At 36.4% G+C, this 25,129-nt stretch overlaps 1 protein-coding gene across 1 annotated transcript in view; it reads left to right on the top strand.

The window, feature by feature from the left end:
• Positions 1 to 25,129, top strand: part of UBR3 (ubiquitin protein ligase E3 component n-recognin 3) — a 116,711-nt gene that overhangs the window by 52,250 nt on the left and 39,332 nt on the right. The window contains exons 24-30 of the mRNA XM_070937213.1: positions 5,379 to 5,467; positions 11,671 to 11,820; positions 12,293 to 12,426; positions 15,652 to 15,762; positions 19,298 to 19,498; positions 20,457 to 20,593; positions 23,393 to 23,478. Coding sequence (XP_070793314.1) covers positions 5,379 to 5,467; positions 11,671 to 11,820; positions 12,293 to 12,426; positions 15,652 to 15,762; positions 19,298 to 19,498; positions 20,457 to 20,593; positions 23,393 to 23,478 — 908 coding nt within the window. The remainder of the gene's footprint in view (positions 1 to 5,378; positions 5,468 to 11,670; positions 11,821 to 12,292; positions 12,427 to 15,651; positions 15,763 to 19,297; positions 19,499 to 20,456; positions 20,594 to 23,392; positions 23,479 to 25,129) is intronic.

Raw genomic sequence — 25,129 nt, 5'->3', positions numbered from 1 at the left:
AATCTTGGCTTCTAGTGACTGCATAGACAAGGTCCTGTAGTTTTCTTGGCGTGGTTTTTCAGAGTGGTTTGCCTTCGTCATATAGCTGAGAGAAAGGTCCTGGTCCAGAGTCACCCAGGTGGTTTTCATTCGAAGCTAGGACTAGAACTTGGAGTCTCTCAGTTTCTATCCCAATGCCTTTAACCACTGTACAAATCTGGTTCTCAAAGGAATAGTTACTGATTAGTTACTTGTTTACCTGTCTTTAGAAAGAAGTATAGAAGAGAATTGAATATGCATATCCAATGAGAACATCTAAAGATCTGTTAAAGAGTTTTCCCTCTCTCTGGAGTGAGGGTCATATGGCTGAGGCAAGAGGTCTTCCTTATGGGAGCCCTCGCACTCTAGCCTAGAAGTCTGTAAAGCTTATTCCCTTGTAATTTTTAGACAGCTTAATTTCAATGAGCCTTCAACTGTAAATAAATTTTATTAGTATCCATCTTACAGAATTATTATTATTACTGTTGTTTTTCATCAATTGGATGTGTTTCTGTTGTAGTTTTTGTAATGTTAATGTGCTGTAAGCCTTCCAGAATATACTGAGTTCAGTGAGCTATGAAACTGGTAAATCAATCAATCTCAATTCTTTGTCTAGCAGCGTTCAGATGTATCAGTTGTTGCTGTGTTCTTATCAGCAGCCATATGAGTAATGTAATAGTTTTTATTTTGTCATTACAACAGAATATTCTCCAAAATTAAAAAAAATGGAAATGCTACAGAGAAGAGCAGAGGAATTTTGTTGTTGTTGTCCATCTGTTGAGTAGGTTAGGCCTTCAAACAATTATGCATACTTTTTTTTTTTTTATGTAAATGGTATTTGGAGGGGGGACAGTTAGAACATTTTACAAACATGGCACAAAGATCTAGCATAGCAATTGAAAATTCTTCCCTATAGCAGGAATGTAACAAGCATCTGCAACTCTGAAAATATTCCAAGTTAAAATGAGGGCATATGTAAGGATGCACAACTCTTTATAAAGAGCGCAATCTAAATCCCAAGTAAAAATGAGTGCATATGTAAGATGCACATCAACACTTTATAAAGAGTGCCATCTAAATTTCTAAAAAGTATTTTAGTAGTGTCATGCTGTGTTTGCAATGTAATGCAATAAGTAGAAAAGGACGCAGTACATGAAAAAGAAGAGTCTTTATACCAGAACTCTTAAGTATAATCCTATTGGATCTTTTTGACAGAGGATTCAAGGAAAAGTCAGGTATAAACAGTCATGTTGCTGTGTTGCTTCCATTACAGAGATGTATACTGTACCATAAAATTATGTCCCTCTGCTAGCTAAGTTCCCAGGAGGGTTGAAAGAGATGTGAGTTTTTCTGAAATATTTGAATTGGAAAAATTTCAAATGCAGATGGGCATGTTTTAATCTTTGTCCCAAGATTCATAACTTGAAAAGTTCAGAGTCAATATTTACTTGATGGGCAAAAATACATCTAGCTTACTGTCTGTGATTTGAACATTGCATTCAAAGTAACCAAAAGCTTTCATATGAGGAGAAAAAAGATTTTAACAAGAATACTGAAAACAGTAGTGTGGTAGAATAATATGCAATTGCTATGTATTTTATTTTGGTAAATATTCACCTGAAAGGTAAACATCATACTATTTCGGTATAGACACATTTGCATGAATTTTTTTATGGAAAATTGAGTTTCCAGGACACAGAACCGTATTTCTGATCTGAGGCATGTTGTCTAGACGTTCTTAGAAGACCTATGTCAATAGAAAACAGGTTGTGGCAACGTTGTGTGCTAAATCTTTTGCAGTATATAAAATCATTTCATAGATATAAATATCTAGCATGACTTGCTTTGTTTCATTGAACATGAATCACAATAAAGTTCTATCTGTCAATGCTGCCCGCAACTGCCATCTATCAGCCGGGGAGTTGAGAAGCTCAGCTATTGCTGTTGACGCTAGAAGAAAAACCGGGCAAAAAAGAGGCTGGATGACCTATTTTCTAGCTTATTCATCTTAGGCAAACTTGGCATCGCCCGCAGAATTTGTTGCTATAGGAACTAAGGCACAGAAAAGAATTTTGCTGGGTTGCTTTGTAATACTTTCAGTCTTTCTGCGTGGATCCCCTTGGGGCATTGCGGAAAATTACCGACTTGTACTGATTCTGTCAGTTTGTTTCTGTCTCCTTATTAAGGGTCTCTATTTACAGTTAGCCAGTTTAACAAAGGCACAGCGGAGAGAGATATCTAGGGAAAACATGAGTTGCCTCATATTCTTGATATAAGTTTTCTTTAAGTGATTACAATTTACTTATGTGCTGAAAACATGTTTAGCCCCCTTCCTGTTTAATACCTCACAAAAGCACTATTCTGTATCTGTGGGCACTGTTTGTTTTTTTTTAAATTTATATACAATGTGTTCTTATTTTATTCAGTGTTTTATCGTATTCTATATTGTTTTGAATTATACAACATGCACTTACTTAGTTGGAAGGGGCCTTTTAGATCATTAAACCTATCCCTCTCAGTGCAAGAATCCAAAATTAAACAGTCACAATAGATCTCCATCCAGTCTCTATTTAAAACATCCAGAGGAGGAGAGTCCACTATATTGTGTCCTTTAGGATGAGACAACTTCAGCAGTCTTTCAGATATTTCAGAGTGCTATCATAGCTACCTCATTCTTCTTTTTTCCCCTGGTCCTTGTAATGGTATGTGGGAGTGACCTTGGGAGATAGGAGGGAGAGAGCTGCAACAGACTACCAGCATGTAAAAGGTATTTCAGCCATAGAAGGAGGGAGAGCATGGGAAACGTTTCAGAAAGGACCTTCTCTAGTTGCCCAGAGAATAAAAGGAAAGGAAGAAACAAATACTTCCAATCTTGCAAGATTGTGTTACTGTTAATAAAGACAGTGCTAGCATACCTAGCTGTGCTTTTTGTCTGGGCTACCTTGCATGGCTAACAGTCTTTCAGTCTCATAGATCATTATCTTTCTTTATCATTCTCATTCGATTTTCCTCAAGTTCTCTTGATAGTTCTCTAAATTATGCACCCAGAATCTAATATTTTATGCCGACATAACAGTAAAGTTAGTAAAGGTTTGGGGAAATTTCTGATATCATTTCAGACAAAATAACTAACTCTGGTCTGGATGTACTTTGATAGTATGCAGCCAGTTCAACAATTGCATCCAAGGGGTACTCATAAATGATTTAGCATTGGCATGAGGAAGGTATCAGGTAAAATCCTACAGTTTTCCATCCTTAGCCCAGATTTTTAAAATCATCTAGAGATGGAACAGAAACTTGCAAATGGTACTATCTATTGGCTAAAATCCTAGAGAACAAAGCCAGCATTTAAAATGACCACAGTCAACTTGAGTATTGCAGTAAGATAATGCTTATCTTTGGGGAAACCTGGCTTCACAATAATGTGTGAGAAAAATCTAGGAGTAACATGGGCAAAAAGAGTCTAGTGCAATTCTGGACTGTATTAACAAAAGCAACATGTCCATTTCACAGGAGGTATTATTTCCAATTTCCAATTTTTCTAAATAGTATTTTTACTGGTTAGATTACATTTAGAATATTTTACCTGGTTCTGGGCTCTGCACATTAAATAAATATAGAAAGGCTGGAGCAGGATCAGAAGAGTTTTGGTTTAAGGAGTTAAAAGAGAGAGATGTGTTTAGTTTACAAAAGAGAAAACTAAATGGAAATACAATAGTGATCTATAAGGGTTTAAAGTAATATAAACAAGAGGGAGTGCATTTATTCTTATTGGAATTGAGAGAAGGATAAACAGTTTGAAGTGAAAAGAAAATGAAAGAAAGAAGATACAGGCTGAGTAGTAGGAAAAATTATTGATGGAAATAGCTGTTTAATGGAACAGCTTGAATGGTAAACACACAGATGCACCACCACAGGAACTTTTCAAATGGAGGCTGGATGGCCTCCTTTTCAGAATAATTTAGGGATTCTTGCACTGATCAAGATACTGAATCTGTTGTGGCTCACCAGCGGCCAGTGGATCTGGCAGCAGATTTGGACAGTGAGGAGGTTGGGGAGGAACATGGGCCAGTCCTGGATTCTGGGGAAGGCTCTGATGAGGGCTCTGCGTCAGAGGCAGAGAGGGGTCCAGGGCCGTATGCTAGTTATCAGCTGCCTTTGGAATCATACATCAGCGAGGCAGATAAACAGCTGGAGCCTGTTCCCAGTGTGCGCATGCACAGAGTTGCCAGATGAAGGGAACAGCTAAAGAACAAGAGTCGACTTGGGAGTAAGGCCACTGGTGGACGATGAATGGCCCCTCCCAGAGGGAATAAAAGAGGAGCAACAGGGGAGTGGAGTTTGCAGGAGACAATTAGTTCATTACTGCATTCTTGCCAAGTATTGCTGCATCTGAAAGATATCGGCCTGGCCACTCTCCAAGCCTGATAAAGGTCGGTAATTGTGAACTATCTTGAAAGACTGGGGGAGAGGAAAGACTTTGCTGGAGAGGAATTCACTGTAAATTAAATAAAAGGGGTTTATCGGGATGAGGACTTGGTTTCATGCTGCTGGGGAAGCCTAGGTCAGAATAGAATCTGATAACATGATGAGGATGATATCCCTTTAATTGTGTCTGATTCTTATCAATTCAATGGACCAACTCTCTCCACATTTTCCTGTTTTGAACCACTTCCTTCAATTGTTTTATGTTCTGGCTGGTGGTGTAGGCCCTTTCAAAAACATATATCCTAGGATTCTAGGGTATCGGCCATCCTGCCAAATTTTGTGCTGTCTGCAGTTTTTACAATCATGTCATTTACTTTTTCATCCAGTGGTAAAAATGTTGAGGAACATAGCTCTCATGACCAGCTCTTGTGGCATTCTACTTGACGGCTCACTCCAGTTGGATAAGATACCATTGATTATTGCCCTTGAATGCAATTTCAATCCACTTATGTATTTGTCTAATTGTATGTCATTCAGCATATACGCAAATAGCTTACTAATCAAAATATCACATATTGATGTCTTTTGATCTGTTAGTCCTTGAACTAGTCTATTATTTGGAGCTAAGAGCATTTGTCATCTTCTGGATTTCTCAGAAGTAATGCACAGGTAATAAGAGTTATTTCTTAACTGAAATCAGGGAACCTTTCTTGTAATGATAAAGAATCCCTAGACTGCTTCTGTCCTAGCAGGCTAGAAGAGAAAGCAATAAAAGAAAAGTTGAGCCACTGAAATGACTTCAGGGCAAAATGACCTTTCAGATTTGAGGGGAAAAAAATAAGAATTTCTTCTCATATCGATCTCTAAATAGACCTTATAAATAAATGTCAACAGTTACTTTATAATTAACCCCCTTCTGTTTATTTAATTAGACGACAAAAGGCCAGGGAACGACAACAGAAGCTTTTGGCTGAATTTGCATCAAGGCAGAAAAGTTTTATGGAAACTGCTATGGATGTTGGTAAGATTTGTATTCTGTTTGTATTATTCATTGTTCATTGTTCTTGATATTGGGAAATGAAGTTAAAGGGCAAATGAAGAAGAATAGAACCTCTTTTAGACTGAACGGAACAAAATAGTATCTTCTCTTTAGGTTCCATTTTAGAATAGGTATAGGTAAGAGTAACTATGGAAATAATTGTTTACATTCAAAATGAGGTTCTCTACAAATAGTGACGATGAATCTCTGCTTTAAATATAAGCTATCCCAGTAGTTTTGTTTTCATGGTAAACATACATTGAAAAAAGAAATAGGTCTTTATATTTGTTGTAGTATTTGCATCTGAAGCAGACAAGGATACTTCAGATTTAGCATGGGCACATTACTGCTCAGCTATTCCTTAAAGGTACCACACCTTTCCTGAGATTTGCATATTTGCATGGACTCAGGTAAATATATTTTTGAATTAAATAGGTGGCAGGATGTGTGATAATGAGTTGAAGTGACATCTCCGTAATTCTGCCAGTATTAAAACTTGTATTTTCCTGAATCTTTCATTACTACTGTGCATACTCAGGTACAGTAACTGAAGTTGTTAGTTTTAAATATGTACAGGTAGTCTTTAACTTATGACCACAATTGAGCCCAAAATTAATGTTGTGAGAAATTTGTTAAGAGTTTTGCCGCATTTTACAACTTTTCTTGCCACATATCCAGTTTATCCAAGTTCTAAGATCAAAGATTATTAGATCACTATTCTGGAAGTCTTTCAGGTATAATTATTCCAAATAAACAAAACAAATGAGAAAGTCATGAAAGAGTAGTCATATCGGAGAGGATTGGCCTTAGGTCTTCCACATTCCCTTTCACAATGTGTAAATCTGTTTTTCATGCCAAGTGCTGTGGCTCCCTTTTTGAGCTGAGTCCTCAAGTTACGACAGCAATTGGGAATTTCTGCCATTAAGCAATGTAGTCATAAAGCATTATGTCCCATGACCACATGACTTAGCGACGGCAATCCCTACAGTTCCTGTCATTGCTGTCATTAAGTGAAGAGTGAGGATCATTAAGTGAGCACCTCCTTGCAACTTCCTGCCAGCTTCCAAGAGCCAAAGTCATTAGGGAAACCAACAGGAAGCTGCAAGTCCCAGAAAGCTTGCAAGCAGGCCAGCAGGCAGGTAAGTGGCTACTGCTAGGTGTGAGAGAGATGGAAGGGATACGCAGGGCAGAGCAGGGGTGGGGTGGGTGCTGCTGGGTGGGGGAGGGTTTGCAAGGATGTACAAGGAACTAAGAAGATGTAGGCAAATGCAGCAAGGCTCAGGGATAGTGTGTGGATGGAGGAGATTTACCCAAGCAACTTGCTACCTTCCTTGCCAGCTTCCCTAGTGACTTTGATTTGGAGCAGTTGTCAGGGAAGGTTGCAAATCACAATCACATGACTGTGGGATGCTGCAGCTTTTGTAATGGCAAGCCAGTTGTCAAGTGCAGAGATCTCAATCACATGACCACAGGGTGCTGGAACTATGGTAACTTTGAGGATCTGTCATTATCATTACTCCTTCAGCATAGTCAAAACTTCAAATGGTGGCGAATAAGTGGTTGTTAATCAAGGATTACCTACACTTATGTACTTATTAATTTTATATCTTTCATTCATAACTCACAATGGTGTACATGCCCCATCCTGTTTTTCTCCATCACAATAAACCTATAAGATTGGTTAAGCTTGAGATTGTGATGGTCCAAAATCATCCAGTGAGTTTCTATGGCAGAGGGTGGACTAAGAAAGCAAAAATAATCTAAAAAATAATTAATAGGGCTGGCAAGATACAGTTTCTTTTAATTTCTTCTTAATTTAAACAACACCACAAGGAAAATGTTAGTTACAGACTGGCAACTGCCCAACTAACTAAATGTCTCACTAATATCGTGTTTTCCCAAAAATAAGACCCTGCCTTATATTTTTTTTTGAACCCTAAAATAAGCGCTTGGCCTTATTTTCAGGGAGGCCTTATTATTTTGGAGCACGTGGAGGAAGCCAGAGGAAATGGCAGGGACCGGCTGCGCATGCGTTTAAATATTTTCAGGGAGGGCTTATTTTCAGGGGAGGGCTTATTTTAGCGCATGTGCTCAGAAGCCTGATTGGGTTTATTATCAGGGGATGTCTTATTTTCAGGGAAACAGGGTATAAAGTAGAAGAGGATATTGTAGATAAGCAAAGAAACTCAATATGTTGCTCACAGCTTAGTCAGGTGTTGCATTGCTTCCTATTTCTCCAAACAGATTTTACCAATGTATGGATATTAATTGAATTTGCAGGTGGTTTCCAGTAGTGTGCGCCCACCACAAGGTTTTGCAAGTCCTGATTTAACGATTCAGGGAAGAAGCATTTTGACTAAAACTGTTTATGAAGGTTCTACCAGCATGAATTGAAGCCCAACTCAGGATCACTTTTGAAATATTCATTGATTCATTCATTCATTCTATATGGCCACTCATCTCAAATATGATTCAGGGTGACTAATAGAAAATAAAAACAGGATTAAAACACACCGTAAAAGCCATAAATAGCAAATATAGGAACCAAAATAAAAGCAATCGTCACCATCAATTTAAGGAAAGTATGGTTTTAGCCATGCAAGCTGAATACCAAGCGTAGAAACAAAACTAGGTTTTTAAGGCCTTATAGAAAGGGAGTAGGATCAGGGCAAATCTAATATCCAGAGGAATGATGCTTGGAAGGCAGGTGCCCCAATAGAAAAGGTTTTCCTCCATTGACTTACCAGATGACACTTCCTAGCAAATGGGTCTTCTCTCAGATCTTACAGTATGGGTAGATACAACTTGGGAAATTTAGTCCTGGAAGTAACCCAGTCCCATGCCGTGAATGGTTTTATGGTCACTAAAAACACCTTGAATTTAACCCCAAAACATACTGTAACCTGTGTACCTGATCACATGCATTCTATACCAGTGGTTTTCAAAGGCAGCTGTATGGTCTTTTTAGAAAAGGGAATTTCAATAAATTATGTTTATTAGAAACTGAAGCTCTCGGTTATAAAATTGAATCCCTTCTTTCTTACTCCAGGCTATAGGAGAATCTGGAGAGAAATGTGTCACCTGTTTTGGACGCTCAGTGTAACTGTATCCTCCAGACTCCTGAAGCATAAGATTTCTTCTACTTAAATGTCTCCCAATTGCCTGTATTTGAACAAGTACAATATACAATGTCCTAATGATAATCTAGAGTGTCTGAATCAATATTTTTCAATCACCCTGAGAATTGTCTCAAAGGGCATATAGGTAGTCCTCAACTTACAACAATTCATTTAGTGACCATTCAAAATTACAATGGCACTGAAAAAAGTGACTTATGATATATTTCACACTTAAAACTATTGCAGCATCCTCCTGGCCACGTGTTCAAAATTCAAATGCTTGGCAACTGACTCCTATTTACGACATCTGCAGTATCTTGGGGTCATGTGATCAACTTTTGAGATCTCCTGACAAACAAAGTCAGTGGGGAAGCCAGATTTATTTAATAATTGTGTTACTAATTTAACAACTGCAGTTATTCACTTAACAACTGTTGTAAGAAAAGTCATAAAATGGGGCAAAATTGATTTAACAACTGTCTTAGCAACAGAAATTTTCGGCTCTGTTGTGGTCGTAAGTCAAGATTGTTGTTTTATTTAAAATTATTTGAAATTAAAAGTTTTCCTTGAATTATATTTCTCTTTAATTATTTTAAATGAATCATTTAAAAGCAAGCAAGTAAGTAAGTAAACACTTATATTTTTGCTAATTTAATTTAATTTTTAAATCAAATTAATAAATTGATTTTTAATTTTCTTTAGCCAAACAGAAGTGGTTAGGAGAGTGAAATTGACATTGAAAGGAGCTGGACCTGTCTTTTTCTAGATTTCCTGATACTGTTTTTTGTAAATGCTATAGTAACTGCAAATCACCTGTCATTATCATGAGCTGATTATATACAGTATTTTCTCTGCAGAAGGTCTGTGTGGGTAATTCCCTTGGTAGAGCAGGAAAATTTTTGCCTAAAACTTCAAAAACTACATCTGGTCAAAGCCAATAATGTTGAGCCTTATTCAACATACAGCAATTTCCTTTGCTCTTAATCATGGTTGGTTTAGGTCTTTGGAAAGGAAATGGATGAATTTTTATTACCTCAAGTTGTTATAAGGCAAAGCAGCATGTACTTATAATAATAATTCATGGCTGACCAGTCTTTGCTTTGCTGCCATGAATGATATCTGTAGAGATGCCTAATGGAACAGCTGTTCTAAGGGAAAAATTGCATCATTTTGCATAAAATTGTATGACCTTCAAATCTGTCTGACTTGATCACATGTGATATATTTTTTTAAAAAACTCAGTAAAATTAATGTATGGATTTTAGTTCTCTTAGAAGTCATGAAGAATATATTGTTTAAACTGTACTGTAGGTAGAATCCCCCCCCCAATCTCTTATTAATACTGCATCATTCAGCAAACTCAATTTCTGAAGTAACACTTTTTGAAAAGTTGAAGGTGAGAAAGACAGAAACTGCACGGTACAGTTTTAGAACATAAATAGCTTGTACTGGTCTTCTGAGAATACACATGCTACGTTAGGCCAGCCAATCATTAGCATGCTGATTCTGGGAATCATCTTGATTCAGCAGTTCCATAAAGGCAGCTCTGCTTCCGGTTACACATTGTAAACTCTTTTTCATTTTGGAATATTAATTCTTTTCAGTGTTTAAGTTTAAGAGATATGAAAGCATGAAACATTTAAGTATCGAAGTCTGGAGGATCAGAAAGATCTATGTTTGTTCCATTAATCCAGGGCTGCTTGTTTTTTTTGTTTTTTGTTTTTAAACACACACACACACACACACACACACACACACACACACACTTGCTGAAAGTTCTCTTGATCCCCCAAACTTCAATGATTAGTAACTATTCCGTATAGTTATTTTTTTATTTATTAGAATACCAGGTAGACCGGTGGCGATACATTGTATATCTGGTGCTATGCTGCCAAAGAAGAGTAACTCTGGATTACTGAAAACGGGCACTTCTCAAAATAGATCATTAAAAACAATTAATTACTATTAAGATTAATGCTATGAATTTTGTCTTGGAGTTTCTTCAGCTGATTAACACATGATTTTAAGTTTAGCTGAACATTTGAAAGATATTGGGCATTCATAGTGTTAATTTAAATACAGGAGTATTATGGCTTAATTTTTTTTAAAAATGCATAGTGTAAAATGAGAACTGGTTTGGGCTAGTAGTTAAGGCATGAGGCTAGAAAGTAAGGAGACCATGAGTTCATGGTTTCAGTAGTCAGTTCATTTCATTCTTCATCCACTCTGTTGCACCGATGGCTCTTGTTGGATGGAGTTTACAAAGTTTCTGTTTTATCTGGCTGGTCTCAGCCATCCACCTTTGAAGGTTCTATTCCACCAGTGTCAATACTTCAGCTCTACTGTTCAAATGACTTTGTTATTTTGTCCTTTGGGAAGATCACACAGTGGGCTCTTGCAAACATCGCCAGGCTTTTATTAAGCAGGCTTACTGTAGTTAGTCATTCCATTTGTTAGTCACTCTGTGAGAACAAATCCTAAGGGCAGCAGATTCCCAAAGCCACTAACAAATGAGTCAGAGTTATTTAGTTGAACTTTTGAGGATCTTCTCCAAGGTCATACTATCCAGGCTGTATCAGACAGTGGGACTGTTATCCAATAAATAAGCAAGCAAGATGAAACTAAGTACACGCCACATTTCAATCTTTATTTTTCAGCATTGACATCAGCATTCAGTTTTCATTTTAGCAATTCACATGCTGGGAATTCAGTGTCCTGGTTGACCAACTCAGCTATGATTGGTTGACCACTCAGGCTGTATGCTAGAACTTAATAAGTCTAATATATTGCAAAACCCAATAAATACATTTTGCAACATTGCAGAACTAAAATACACAACAGGCTCCCAGGCTGTTCTTATAGCAGAAAAGGCTTGTGCTGCCTGTTACAACAAACATTTTTTAAAGCATGGAGATTGTGTGTTACACTGTCTGTACCGGAGAAAGGCATCCTCCAGGGCAAAAGCAATAAACTTCATGTTGTAATGGTTCAAATTACAATTAATTTTCCCTATTATTACATTATGAAACTGTTGTTTACTTGCAGTCTTATTTCTCCATTCCTTAGAATCACCAGATGCTGATATTGCTATGGAAATTGCAACAGCAGAAGAGCATGTTTCTGAAGCTATCTATGATTGTGTTATTTGTGGCCAAAGTGGCCCTTCTACTGAAGAGCGACCAACAGGATTAGTTGTTCTCTTACAAGCTTCTTCAGGTATGGCTTCAAAATCAAACTAAAGGAACTAATAGGAGAATGAGAGGCAAGGAATATACCTCTTTATACGCAGAGATAAATTACCCAAATTCTCACTTATTAGAGAACAGAAACATTAGGTTAAATAAAATATGCCAGTGTCTATTTTGAAGAGTACAACTTGTATTAAATTTTCCATTGGGAAATTCCATTTCCCATTCCATTGGGAGTGAAGTGAAAGGCACTATTAATATAAACTGTTTGTTAAAATAAAATGTAACATTTTCTTGATAATATAATACTAATACAAGAAATTTTGATTGAACAATGCCAGCTATTTAGTCAGTTCTGTGACTCTTTTAAGTCACTTACCCTGCATGGATGGGATGCATTTTAATTCCATTTTCTAATATGCTGTAAATATCTTCCATCTCCCTCTCCCCCCTCCCCCTCCCTCTCCCCCTTCTCTCTCTCTCTCTTTCTCTTTCTCTAGTTTTGGGGCAGTGCCGTAATACTACTGAGCCTAAGAAGTTACCAACAACTGAAAAGGAACAAATATATCCCAATGATACTTGTGCAGCAGTATACGAAGCACGCCTTGCAACTTTACAACAGTTCTTTAAAGATGTACGTAGATTTTGTAGCTGTATAGGGGAAGACTATTCCATTTATTTTTCTTGTAATTAATTGTATTTAGAATTAGTGCTTATATTATAAAGTTTTGTAAAGATGATTTTGTTGAAGGAAACCTTGTCACACTCCTTTCCTGATCTGGACCCAGTCTGCTTCATTATGTTCTGCTCATATGCTGAGTCTATGTTGAGACAAGCCAGTTTGGAAAAAGGTAACTGTGGTCTTAAAGTTAGAGAAACAAACATAAATAACTTGCACTAACCCTCCTTTAATAGCTGAAAATGTAAAAAACTGCAAATGAGCAGGAAGCTCTAGTAATGAAAGTCAAGGAATATATTGAAAAAGTAGGAGTACAACTAAATATAAAGACCCAGCTAATGACAGCAATTCAACAAACAGCATTGGAACTGGTTAGAACAGCATTAAAGTTGACATAGTATGGTGGATAACGTCAGCTTTTGGGACTCCGCTATCAACAGTAAAGGAATCAGTTGTCAAGCAATATACAACAGATTTGCACTTGATTGGGCAGCCATGAAGGCCTTGGAAAAGATGTTCAGGAGTCTATATCCAAAACAATTAGAACTATGTAGATAATGACTTTCTTATGATGCAGCTATGCATGCAGAAGTTGGAATTTAAAAAAGCAGGATATAAAGTATAAACATTTCTGAACTTTGGCATTGGAGAAAGGTCTTCAGAATACCATTGATAGCCAGGAATATAAGTAAATGGATCATAGAACAAAGCAATCTAGAGTTCTCACTTAAGACACAAACAATGAACTATTATATTTTGAATATATTATGCAAAACCCAGCCCCTGGAAAAGTTCTATAATATTTAGTCTAAAGCAACAGACCAAGACTTCAAGTTCCGCTTTGGCCGTGAAAGCCAGCTGTATGACCACGGGCTAGTCACTTTCTCGCAGCCCAATTTACCTCACTGGATATTTGATGTGGGGAAAATGGGAGGAGGAAGGTGTGTTGGATATGTTCACTAGGTTAAGTTATTTGTAAAAACGCATATAAACAAACAAATAAGTAATCACCATCAGCAGGGTGAGTAGACTCCACTACAGCAGCAGTGAATACACCATTGAGAGATTTAAAAGGCTAGATTCAGGGCAGATTATTTTGGAGAAATACTATGGAGAAACTATTCTAAGAGTCAGTATGTCAACACTTAATCAAACTACATAAATTATTTCTGTAATAGAATCTCTTGTGGAATTTCTTCAGAAATTTGAAACTAATCTATGCATTAATATTTATGGGCTCAAATGATGGTGCTTTCTAGAAAATTAGTTACTAAAATAATCATAGCGTGAAAAAATAAATCTTATTTTGGTTACCAGAAAAATGTATACTTCTGAACTCCTTTGAATTGTCTGCCAAAATGCTCTGAACAGTAAAAATAAATCCTGTTGCTAATTTCCTTAACAGTACATATAATTAAAATTATTATGGAAGGTTTCAAGAGATAATTTTAATGAGTTACAAATTTGTTTTAAAAATGTTAAATGAAAGCTTTAGCATGTGTTGTATTCCAAATGCAACCGCTGTTTGTCAGTGTATATCATATAATGTTTTCTAGGCTAATTTCTGTAATAATAACTCTTATAACTGTAACATGCCTGGGCTTCCTGTGAAGGCATTTATGAGGAGAATTATGGCTGGATGATGTATCTAGGTTGTCGAACCTCTCTAGAGGAAGGAAAGATTGTTGACTCCAGAAGTCGGCACTGATGAGCAGATTACTTTGTGACCAGTTTATGAGTTGAATGGCTAGGAATCTGGATTCCATCAAGCTCACCTTCATAATGCAGCCTTTTATGGACATTAAGCTCAACCAAGCCATGTTTGTTAATCACTTTTTTGGATTTCTTTTTCCTTTTTTTTATTGTACTGGAAAGATTAAGACCTTTCAGACTGGCAAAGTATGAAAAAGAAAAAGAGAAAAAAAGGAAAATAAAGAAGTAGCCTAGTAAAGACATATATCTGTATTTGTCAGCTCAAGGCCCTTCTTCTTAGAGGAAGATTGCGTAAATGTGATTTAAAATTTTTTGGAAATATATATATTTTATTATGCAGCAAAAGGGTGCTTGGAATGTGGATTTTGGAAATTAACAACCTAATTTGGAATTATAACTTTGAATTATTAGGAAAAAAATCCTTGGGAAATGGCAATTGTTTATGATCTTTCTATGATAAGGGAACCTTGAATGTTGGATACTAGAGGGAGCTAGAGGATAAAGAAAAGAATGCAGCAGAAATCTGTAGCGGAAGTTTTTGGATATTGGTCTAACAAAGTCTTGATAAGATAAACTGATTTTTTAACAAGATGTACAGAGCATGTTGTAATGAAATTGCAGAACAAGAATTAGTTGCAACGGATAATTTTGAAATTAATTTGAAGGAGAACTTAAATGTGATAGGCAATGAGAAAGAAATGGAGAAAGATATGGGCACACAAATGGAACTAATGGATAAGTTACTCCTTCAAAGAGATGCACAATCATTGAACCAGGAAACTGACTTGGATAACTTTTTCTTACTGGAAAAAAAGAGCTCTGTTATTTCTTGAAGAACTTTGTTAGAGACAAACAAAAGGAGAATCTTTACTTACTGGATATACAAAAGAAAACTGTTAAACATTCTGAAAGATTTCTGGCTTTAAAAAAAAGAAACGAAAACTAGCTCTGGGATTCATTTTGAAGAGGTTAAAATGAGATTCTTAAAACAGGGAAGGAATACAAGGTTGGCTTATTTGAACAGGGCTAAAAGAGTAAAATCATTATATGTGGGTTGCTCTGCTGAATATTTGTTGACAGAATAATTGACAAAGTTTTTACTGAAGTGATGAGTTATTGGGCTGAAGAAAAAATATGTTGTATTTAGAAATGGTGATAAGCTTTTAAAATTGTCTACTAGTTAAAGGGGGATGTTAGTTCTTTATTTTCCTTTTTTCTCTTTTTCTTTTTCATGTTTCTTTGTATTGTACTGTTTTATTTTTTGTAGCTAGTATTTGTTTTTATTCTTTTCATTCATAATATAATACAATTATTTAGTAACTTCAGCAGTCATTTTTAGATTTAACAGTGCCTGTGCCACTTGCTCATTAATAAAAAATGTGAATATACTAATGAATTAGTGTTCTATATTTTAAAGTAATGATGAATCCACATGCATTATCTTAAATGTTATGCCTTACTTTTTAGAGTTCTTGTCTGCAATCAGTATCGATTGGCTGGGAAGGAGGTGTATATGTGCAAACATGTGGCCATACATTACACATAGATTGTCATAAATCCTATATGGAATCTCTGCGGGTAAGATAAAATGAAATGTTTCATTTATAATCTTTTATTCATTAAATTATTACATCATTACAAGTTTCCAGTAGATATTGATGGAACCTCAATGAATTTATGAGAACTTTTAATATATACAGTAAGAAAGGAAATCCACGTTTATAAACATTCTACAGTACTTTATCCAATTCATAGACAATATAGATTTCCTAAATGATTCAGTAGTAATGTTCTGTAATATGAAAGTAAAAGTACTCTCCACTGTAATTTATCCTCCAATTAATATGGCTAATTGCATTTTTAAAACATTCATTTCTAAAGCTATGTATATGAAACACAAGTTATACATGAAGTTCAATAGGATGGAAAATATTCTTATTCATGTAAATTGTAACTCATTAAAATTAAGAAGAATGTAATACAGGATAATTTATTTAGCTTGTAACTTGTATAATTTTTGTATATAAATAATTGCAAACAAACAAACATAGGTAATAAAGTTGGAGGTGGAAGTATTGGAGGTTATTTAGTCCTGTTGGTATGCTCTGGGCAAGTAGAAGAAGACAAGCTAAATTGTCTCAATGTTCTTTAAAGTTAAGATTTGTTTTTTTAAAAAAATATGCACAAAGTATGCTGCTTATACAAGTCTTGTCAGCCTACTCTTACCTCATTTTAATGGGGTAACTTTTACTATAGATTGTGGGAATGCAGTAAGCATAGTATATCTTGATAGTTAAGTTTCAGTCCTGAGTTCTACATTCTTCAATATTTTTATTAATAAATTAAATGAAGATATGAGGCAATGCTTATGAAATTTCCAAGGCACACAACTTTGGGAGAGATACCTTATACATATCTGGCTTGTTACTTTTAAAAAAAGATATTGGTATAGTATAGTGATTAATTCCAAGTGAATACGAGGCAGCAATGTGTTGAAAATACTGTTTTAGGTTGCAACAACAGAAGAAGAATTTCCTAGACACACTTTATTATTTCTTTATTAGGTCCCCATCTTGAGTACTATGTCCAGTACTGAGCTCTATTCTAAGGATTCTGGGAAACTGGAACAATACAAATAAAAACATGAGAATAATAGAGGGATATCAATTAACTCTGATGGGGACAGATGGAAAGATCTGGATACTTTATGTTTATACTTGAGAAAAGATTATGTGGATGATGAGGGAGGAAATATAATACTATTTTCAAATACATGGAAGTATATCAGAGAGAAGAAGGTCATCATATGTTTTCTTTCATCCCAGATTCAGATAAGGCAGGGGTATCAAACTGGCATTGTCACGGCATTGTCACATGACATATCACGGCTTCCCCCCCCTTTCGCTAAACTGGGTGTGGGCATGGCCAGCATGTGATTCCTGCGGGCTGCGAGTTTGACATCCCTGATAATGGGATAATGAATTTAGATTATAGGAGGGAAGATCCAATTGTTCCTTAGGGAAGAAATCCCGCCTAACAATAGGAGTAGATCAATTGTAGAAACCAATTGCATATAGTGTTAGTTGATCCTCCTTCCTTAGATCACATAACTAGATAGCCATCTCTAAAGGATGCTTTAATTACATTATTACCCTAAGCAAGGCTTGGATTTAGTGGTATCAATGGTGCCTTCCACCGATATGATTTAAGGTCAAGTCTGAAGCTGTGTAAAAGCTGAGGAATTGAAAGTGATGTTCAATATTGCCCAAGTGCGAGTAAACATATAGTTATTTTTCCAAGTAAAAGTGTACAGATGGTTTTTAAATTAAATCTGAATTAAAAACACATTTAATATATCTTCTTATTCAGACATTTATAATATGAAGTGTTTATCCTTATTCAGTTTTCTTGATATTTGGCTCATAGCCATTCTGGTCTAGGAGTGAAGACACCAGGCTAGAAACCAGGAGAGTGTGAGTTCTAGTCCTGCCTTAGGCATGAAAGCCAACTAGGTGACTGGCCGGTCATTTTCTGTCAGTCTAATCCACCTCATAGGGTTGTTGGGCAAAAAACAGGTGGAGTGAATATCAGATATGTTCATTGTTTTATTTATTAAAAAATAAATAAAGGCAGGATAGAAATAAAGTAAAAATAAAATAAACATAAAATAATGTTAATGCAGCATCTAGGGAAGAATCTGAAGCATTTTTAATCCATGCTTGTTCTGACCTAAGCTCCCTTAACAAGCAGGAGGCAGGAATTACTGGCAAAACCTCTTTTATTTACACGACTGTGAATTACGTTCATGCAGGTAGCAAGGTTTGTCCAAACAGTTTTTCAAAGGAATATTTCTCAACACACCTTATCTCGTTTGGCAAGCTGCCACGTAAATTGTTTCCAACCACAGTACAAAGCAAAACTTGGAACAGAGTCTCTCAGAGTCACGGAATGAACAAATTGTTTCCTGAAATTCCCTGTTTGCTCCTCTTTTATTTCCTATGGGAGGGGCCAATTATCTCCAAGGTGTGACCTTACTCCTGAGTTGACCCTGCTTTCTTAATTGTTCTTGTCTTCTGGCAGCTCTGCGCATGTGCACACTGGGAACGGGCTCCAGCTGTTCCTCTGCTTTGCTGCTGTCTATCTCCCTCTCTGCCTCCAATGCAGAACCCTCGTCCGAGCTTTCCCCAGCCCCCAGGACTGGGCCAAGTTCCTCCCCAACCTCCTCACTGTCTGACTCTGCTGCCAGCTCCGCTGGCCACCGGTGGGCCACAACATTGCTGTGCCTGCCAATTAACCAGTGTAAACTCTCATTGTTTGTTAATGGGTAATTTCTGACACACACACACACACACACACACACACACCGCAATTCTAACGGAAGCCCTTAGGAGACAAAGAGATACAGATTAGGAGTCAATAAACACAGCAATGGATGCATTGAGAGGCAGTTTAGTGTAGTGGTTCAGGCACCAGGATAAAACCCAAAAGTCTGTGAGTTCTAGTCCGGCTTTATTCACACAGCCAGTTGGGTGACCTGTGTCCAGTCACACTCTCTCAACCCTGGGAAGAAGCAGGCAAGGGCAAACCACTTCCAAAAACATTGCCAGAGAAAACTGCAGGGACTAATCCAGGCGGTCACCTGGAGTCCAAAGACAAAGACATCTACAACTTTGCTGATAGTAATGAGCAGATGTTAAAATATGAGCGAACGGGGCTAAGAATGGAATGCAAATAAATAATTATTTTAAAATAATATAGAGACTAATAGCTTGTATGTATTCTGGACTGTTACCAAATTTAGATTATGAGGAAATTCAAAAACTATTAAAGAGGATAGTCTATGGGGATTCTCAGTCATCCAAATCCCAAAGGTGCTTTTTTCAAGAGGCAACTGAATTTTCTTCCAGAAAATCCAGTTGCTTCTTGAAAAAAGCACCTTTGGGACTATTAAGAGGACTGTGTGTATTTCAGGTTTTTTAAATTTCAAAGCAAGCCTATCATCCTTCCAGCAGTCTTCGTTTCTTTTACTTTTAAACCCTACTTCCTTTGGAATTGTTACAATTATAAATGTTTGCCGTTTCCGAAATTCACTTCATTTTGTTGTTTCTTTTAGAATGATCAGGTACTCCAGGGTTTTGCTGTGGACAAAGGAGAATTTACTTGTCCTCTGTGTAGGCAGTTCGCCAACAGTGTCCTTCCATGCTATCCTGGCAACAATGTAGAGCGAAATCTTTGTCAGTGTCACAGTACCAAGAATATGCAGGAGCTGATCAAGGAGGTGGAAGAACTTCAAGAGCAGCTGGGAACTTTCCCAGTAAGCATCAGTGTAAGGCAGAAAGATCCTTGTTAATTTGTCTTTCCATCTTCTTTCTCTTTCTCTCCTCATAATTCATCACCTATTTGGTAAAATTTAAAAAGTTGAACCGTGCCTACCATTTCTCCATTAAATGTAAACATTTCAGGAAAATTAATGTTTCAAATAGATAAATTCAACTATATCATCTTGAAAATAAAGTTATGATTATCTCAGCATTTTATCGTTCCATTTTAATATGTATTATATTAATCCATGCTTTCCACTTTATTTTTATAGAACTTTTATAGAACAAATTCATATTTCAAGAAATTTTGTACTAGTGTCAAAATGACTGGATTTATGACTGAAAGCTATTTAAAACCTTCCAGTTTAAAATATTTATCTTTATGGATTATTAATTTTATCATAACTTTTATGTGTAGTTTTATATTTTGAAGCTTTATAATGACATTTAAAAATTACACTTTCATTTATAAGCTTTAGGCTCCAATTAATCCAAACCTACCTGGAAATAAATTACAATTACATACTTTTGAGCAGATATTACAATACTGATTAATATGGTCTGATTTTTTTTAGTTTTTTCTATTTCTTTTTACTTTGTACTGCATAGCTTTTAAAAGAATATAGCTTACTTTTATATTAAAGTGAAGTTTGTTTTGTATTCTATCATTTTACTGATTTCAAAGCAATAATACAATAAAAATATTAATATATCTAATCTTAATGAAAGACTAGCATGTTGGAAGTATTTGTTTTAAAACATCTCTGTCAATGAACTCCAGCGAATACTTTCTTGAATAGCTAAGAGTTTGTTGAACATCCCTCTGTTAAGATGTAATGTAATATTGAATAGTTCTATTTAATATTTTATTGCTTTATATTTGCAGAGCTCATTCTTTGTTTTTTCTGTTAGTTTTGCCAAATAAAATTCAAGCCCTCTTTTCTTTAACAGTCAGAAACCAATTTAAGTAAAGAAATGGAGTCAGTGATGAAAGATATCAAAAATACTACCCAGAAAAAATACACAGACTACAGCAAGACTCCTGGATCACCAGACAATGATTTTCTTTTCATGTACTCGGTAGCCAGGTGGGTAAAACACTATTCTAAAGATTGCTTCAGTTGCCTTAATGGATAACCCTCAACCTACAAGTTTATGGAATGAGGAAATGTAGATGCAACAATGAATAAATGGGAATTGATGAACTTACCAAGCATTTTCCACATAACCTCGGTAAAAAAAACTGAAACCCATTCAGAAGATTTTTATCAGATTGTGTCATGGACACTTTCTCTAATTTATCTACAGCAATTGATTTTATCCTCAAAGTATCGTTCAAATACTTTGTATAGTTTTTATGATTTTATTACTTTTTGTGAGTCACCCAGGATTCTGGTAAATAAGACAAATGGCTATATAAGTTTTTAAATAAAATAAATCTGTCTCAGAGGATTCTGTTAAAGAGCCCTTTGACTCTGGAAAATCTTCACTGGGTAGATACAGTTGCAGGGAAAATAGTATTGTCATCACAATTGCAGCTTGATAATGTTTAATTTTTACAATTACAAATTCCAATTTCTAGTAATTCCAGAGCATTACAAATTCTGATTTCTAGTCATTCTTATAATATAGCCTGTCCCATGTTTTCAGAATGGATGCTTGGTTACTTTTTTGTAGCTTTTCTTGCCATAGTGATTTTTTTTTTTTTGACACTGCTAGGTACTTTGAAAGTCAGTAGAATAATCTCAGGGCATACTTCCACATTGTCTGTGCATGATATCTCAGAGTTATTAATGCATGTGAGTATTTCAGGAAGATAGTAACCTTTTCTTGAACCTTCAAGAAGACAGTAAAGCTATGAAGAACAGTGAATTTTCTAAGCTGATGAATGGCTGTATACTTTGACCTTTATAAAAGTAATAAGAACTAAATTTAGTTTATACAGGTTTTTTTGTTGTTTTTACTTATTCGTACACTGGGATTTTTTTTAAAAGTTTTCAGAAAGTTCTTTTTTAGTGTTATTGGACTTTACATCTTTTAAAGGTCATATACTCGAACCATTTGCAACAAGAAAAAATGAATTCTACAAAACATGTGTTAACAGTGCTGGAATACCAAGAATGAAGTTGTACTTTTAAGTATGGGATAGTTTTCATTATCTGAAAAATATATCAGTTTATAAGAATGCTTCTAGAAATGTAAAAAGTCCAATGTTTTGTTTACTTGTTTCTCCTACTAAAAGTGGTGGGCTGGTCCCACACATTCAAAATCATGATATAGATGTCATGGATAGTTCTACTGTATTGGGAAAAAAAATCCAGAAATTATAATGCAAATATGTTGCTTTGGTTAAAGAAGAAAGCTTTTTTACTTGGAAGGTAAAATGACTGAAGAGGACAGAGGGCAAAATGGACCATCCCAAGCTCTGTGAGGAACCTTTGGTTCTCCCCTAGTTAACATCTAAGAGCCATTTCACCACAGCAGAGGGAGTGACAGGAAGCAGGGCCACTCTTACGAGCTCAGTTGAGAGAGCACAGCCCTGCTTATTTTTTCTTTGGAAAAGCTTTGTTTTCCTTTCCCCTCCTCACTCATCTCTTTCTGTGCAATCTTTTTCAAGGACAGGGGCCACCTTTTGTTATTTCTCAGGGATCAATAACGTCTTTCTTTTTTTATGGAACAGTGAGTTACCATTCTTGAAGAGATTTCAGGAAATAAATATTTTAATATTCATCTAGTGATCTAAGGTGCGATTTGCATTTTTTTCTGTTCACTAATATGAAATCTGTGTCACAGCTTTGCTGTTAAGTTTTTAGAAATTCAGCGAGTGCTGCAAATTGCCTGAAGAGTGGAAAATTCCCTAGTCATGTGGCTGGCCTTATCAGCAGCAACCAGATGGAGCTCAGAGCCCAAACATTTTCACTGTTAAATTGCTTTTTCTCAATGTAAGGAGGATTAAAGCATTCCTTCAAAAAAAATGGTGACATAAGCTGCAAACTTAGGAATATTATTATTTGAAATGCTACTATTTTAGTAATGTGAATATGTTTTAACAAACATTTTGTACAAAAAGAGTTCTTTTCTGACATATGCCACTGGAATTTTTGCAAAATAGTTTATATTCAATGAAATCCTTCCAAGTGCTTTACATTATTTGGATTAGCTATGCTGTATCTCAGGGATGGGCAATCTGGTACCCAGCAAATGTTTCTTGATTTCAGTTACCATCTGCCACTCATTTGTACAGCAACTGGAGGAGTTAAAATCTGTAGGGTACCAAATTGCTTTTACCCTGATAATAGCATTTAGCCTTATATACCGCCCCATAGCAGTTTACAGCACTCTCTGGATAGTTTACAGTATTGAAGCATTATTTACATATTTTTCCAAACAATTTGGGTCCTCATTTTACCGACCTTGGAAGAATGGAAGGCTGAATTCAGTTTGAGCCTCATCAGGATCAAACTCCAGGCTGTGAACAGAGTCTGCCTGCAATATTACATTCTGACCACTTTAACCACTGAGCCACCAGGGCTCCCTTTTACCCTGATGCACGGTAAAGCAGCAGTTTTGTAGTTGCCTTTTTAAACAACCCCCTCCCCCCCCCAAGTCAAGAGCTGTAGGAAGCTGGCCAGTAATATAGCTGGATGGTGAAATGATGATCTTTGTGGCTGCACAAAACAGGGACTGGAAGAATTTGTGCAGCTTCAGGACAAAATTAACTTGCCTACCTCAAATTAATACCACAGTTTAGTATGCCATGCATATTCTGTCATGTTTTTGTTTCCTTTCATTTGGGGTGGGGGGACAGTTTTACAGATCGATTGAACAATTTTTGTTAGAGCTTGTAAAAAATTAAAATAAGGCTATTCCCTTTCTGTTTTATTCAGGACAAACTTGGAACTTGAACTGGTTCACCGGGGAGGCAACCTGTGCTTAGGGGGTGCAAGCACAGCTGGAAAGAGATCCTGTTTACGTATGTATATCTAGATTCTATATAATTTAGCTAGTTTTATCTAAGTTATTCTTATTAGAGTCAACTCAAAATAATTTGAGCAACCTTTGTAGAGTTTGATTGTATTTTTTTATCAATTAGTTTAATTGTTTAGACCTGTGTACAGTTTCTTTGTCCTCAAGAAAGTGGTCTGTCAAGAACATTGTTGAATATAAATTGCACATCAAACTTCCAACCCAAAATAATCCTTAACAGAAACACTCCTTGAATAACTGATCAAGCAAATGAGGTGATTTTTGTTTGCCAGGTATTATTTGATCTCCAACCTGACTTTGAAATTGCTCTCTGTTGGATAAGGAAAGGACAGAATGGTAGCTGGCTGACTCATCAATACATAGATAAAAAAACTTCCTTTAATTACCTACTTTTTAAAAAATGTATCACTCTCAATCTTCCTTTTTAGATTTTTCCTAACTGAACTTCACTTTTTTCGAAAGAGTTAAGAGAAACAAATTTCTCCTCAACAGAATTATATACACAAACATTGTGCTGAAGTTTGCTGGGAAAGGGGAGAAAAATCTTGCCACAGTATTGTTTATCTAATATATGTCAAGGTTCCGACTAATGAACACAAGCAAATCAGAACCCTGAGAATAGAATCTACCTTAAAGGACTTCTTTACTGAGTACATCATATTGGCACAAGTTAAAGGAAAATCAATTCTAAATAGTTCCTGCAGTGTTAGTATAATTAAAATAGGAAATAAACCCATCCCCAAGTGTCACAGGTCATGCTGGCCAATTAGGACAATTGGCGGGCTCTCCAGGCACTCTTTGCCCGACTTTATTCATTACCGGTGGAGATGACCTTGGTTCTCATGAGAAAGCTCTCTGTTGGACTTCCGGTTGGCGATCCGCAGCGATATGGCGTTGAGTGAGTGACTGCTGCTCCTCAACACCGCTAGTCACCATGTTTTGGGGAACCCTTCGGGGACGCGGAGCCTGGAGAGTTCTGCGGACGAGAGAGAGAGAGCCGGGTGAGCGAGAAAGCGAAGCGCAAACGCTGATCGCAAGACCGGGCGGCTCTGTCAAACTAACACGTGTGAGTCAGCCAATTAATGGCGGACCCAAAGCTGCGGTAACCAGCAACTAGATAGGAAGCAAGGCAGATCGGAGACTGCAGTGTTGAAATCGGACTAACACACCTTCCCTGCCTATGTGAAATTTGACATCAGAAGGAGGGGTCGGTGGAGTCGGGAGTGAAGGGCTTGGAGAGGAAAAGAGCGGCGACTGTAAGCAGAGAGCAGATTGAAAAGCTATAGAGTCCGATGAGCCGGTGAGGAAAATAAAAGAACTGATGAGACGAAACTATCTGCACAAAGAGAGGATTGGTGAGAAGAAATAAGAACTTAGAAAAGTTTTCTCCTTTTGTTGACTATAGCAGCGATCTATTGGAGGCTGAGGCTAGACGGATTGTACTTGACTGTACCAGGGAGCAGGAAGTGCAGCCATTATAGAGACTTGACTGAGGAACAATTGAAACAGCTGACTCATGGACAGTTTAGCAGGGGGAAATACCATAGGGTGCTGACTTTGATTAATGAACTTGGAGAAAAAAAGAAGCTTGGAGAAGATCGGAGGCTGAGTAATAAAGAATAGCTTATATTCCAAAA

This window comes from Pituophis catenifer, unplaced genomic scaffold (assembly GCF_029215685.1).
Source record: "Pituophis catenifer annectens isolate HBS135680 unplaced genomic scaffold, rPitCat1.0.hap2 SCAF_1, whole genome shotgun sequence".
NCBI lineage: Eukaryota > Metazoa > Chordata > Lepidosauria > Squamata > Colubridae > Pituophis > Pituophis catenifer.
The sequence above is the reverse complement of the archived record's forward strand: the minus strand, read 5'-3'. Positions and strand labels throughout refer to the sequence as shown.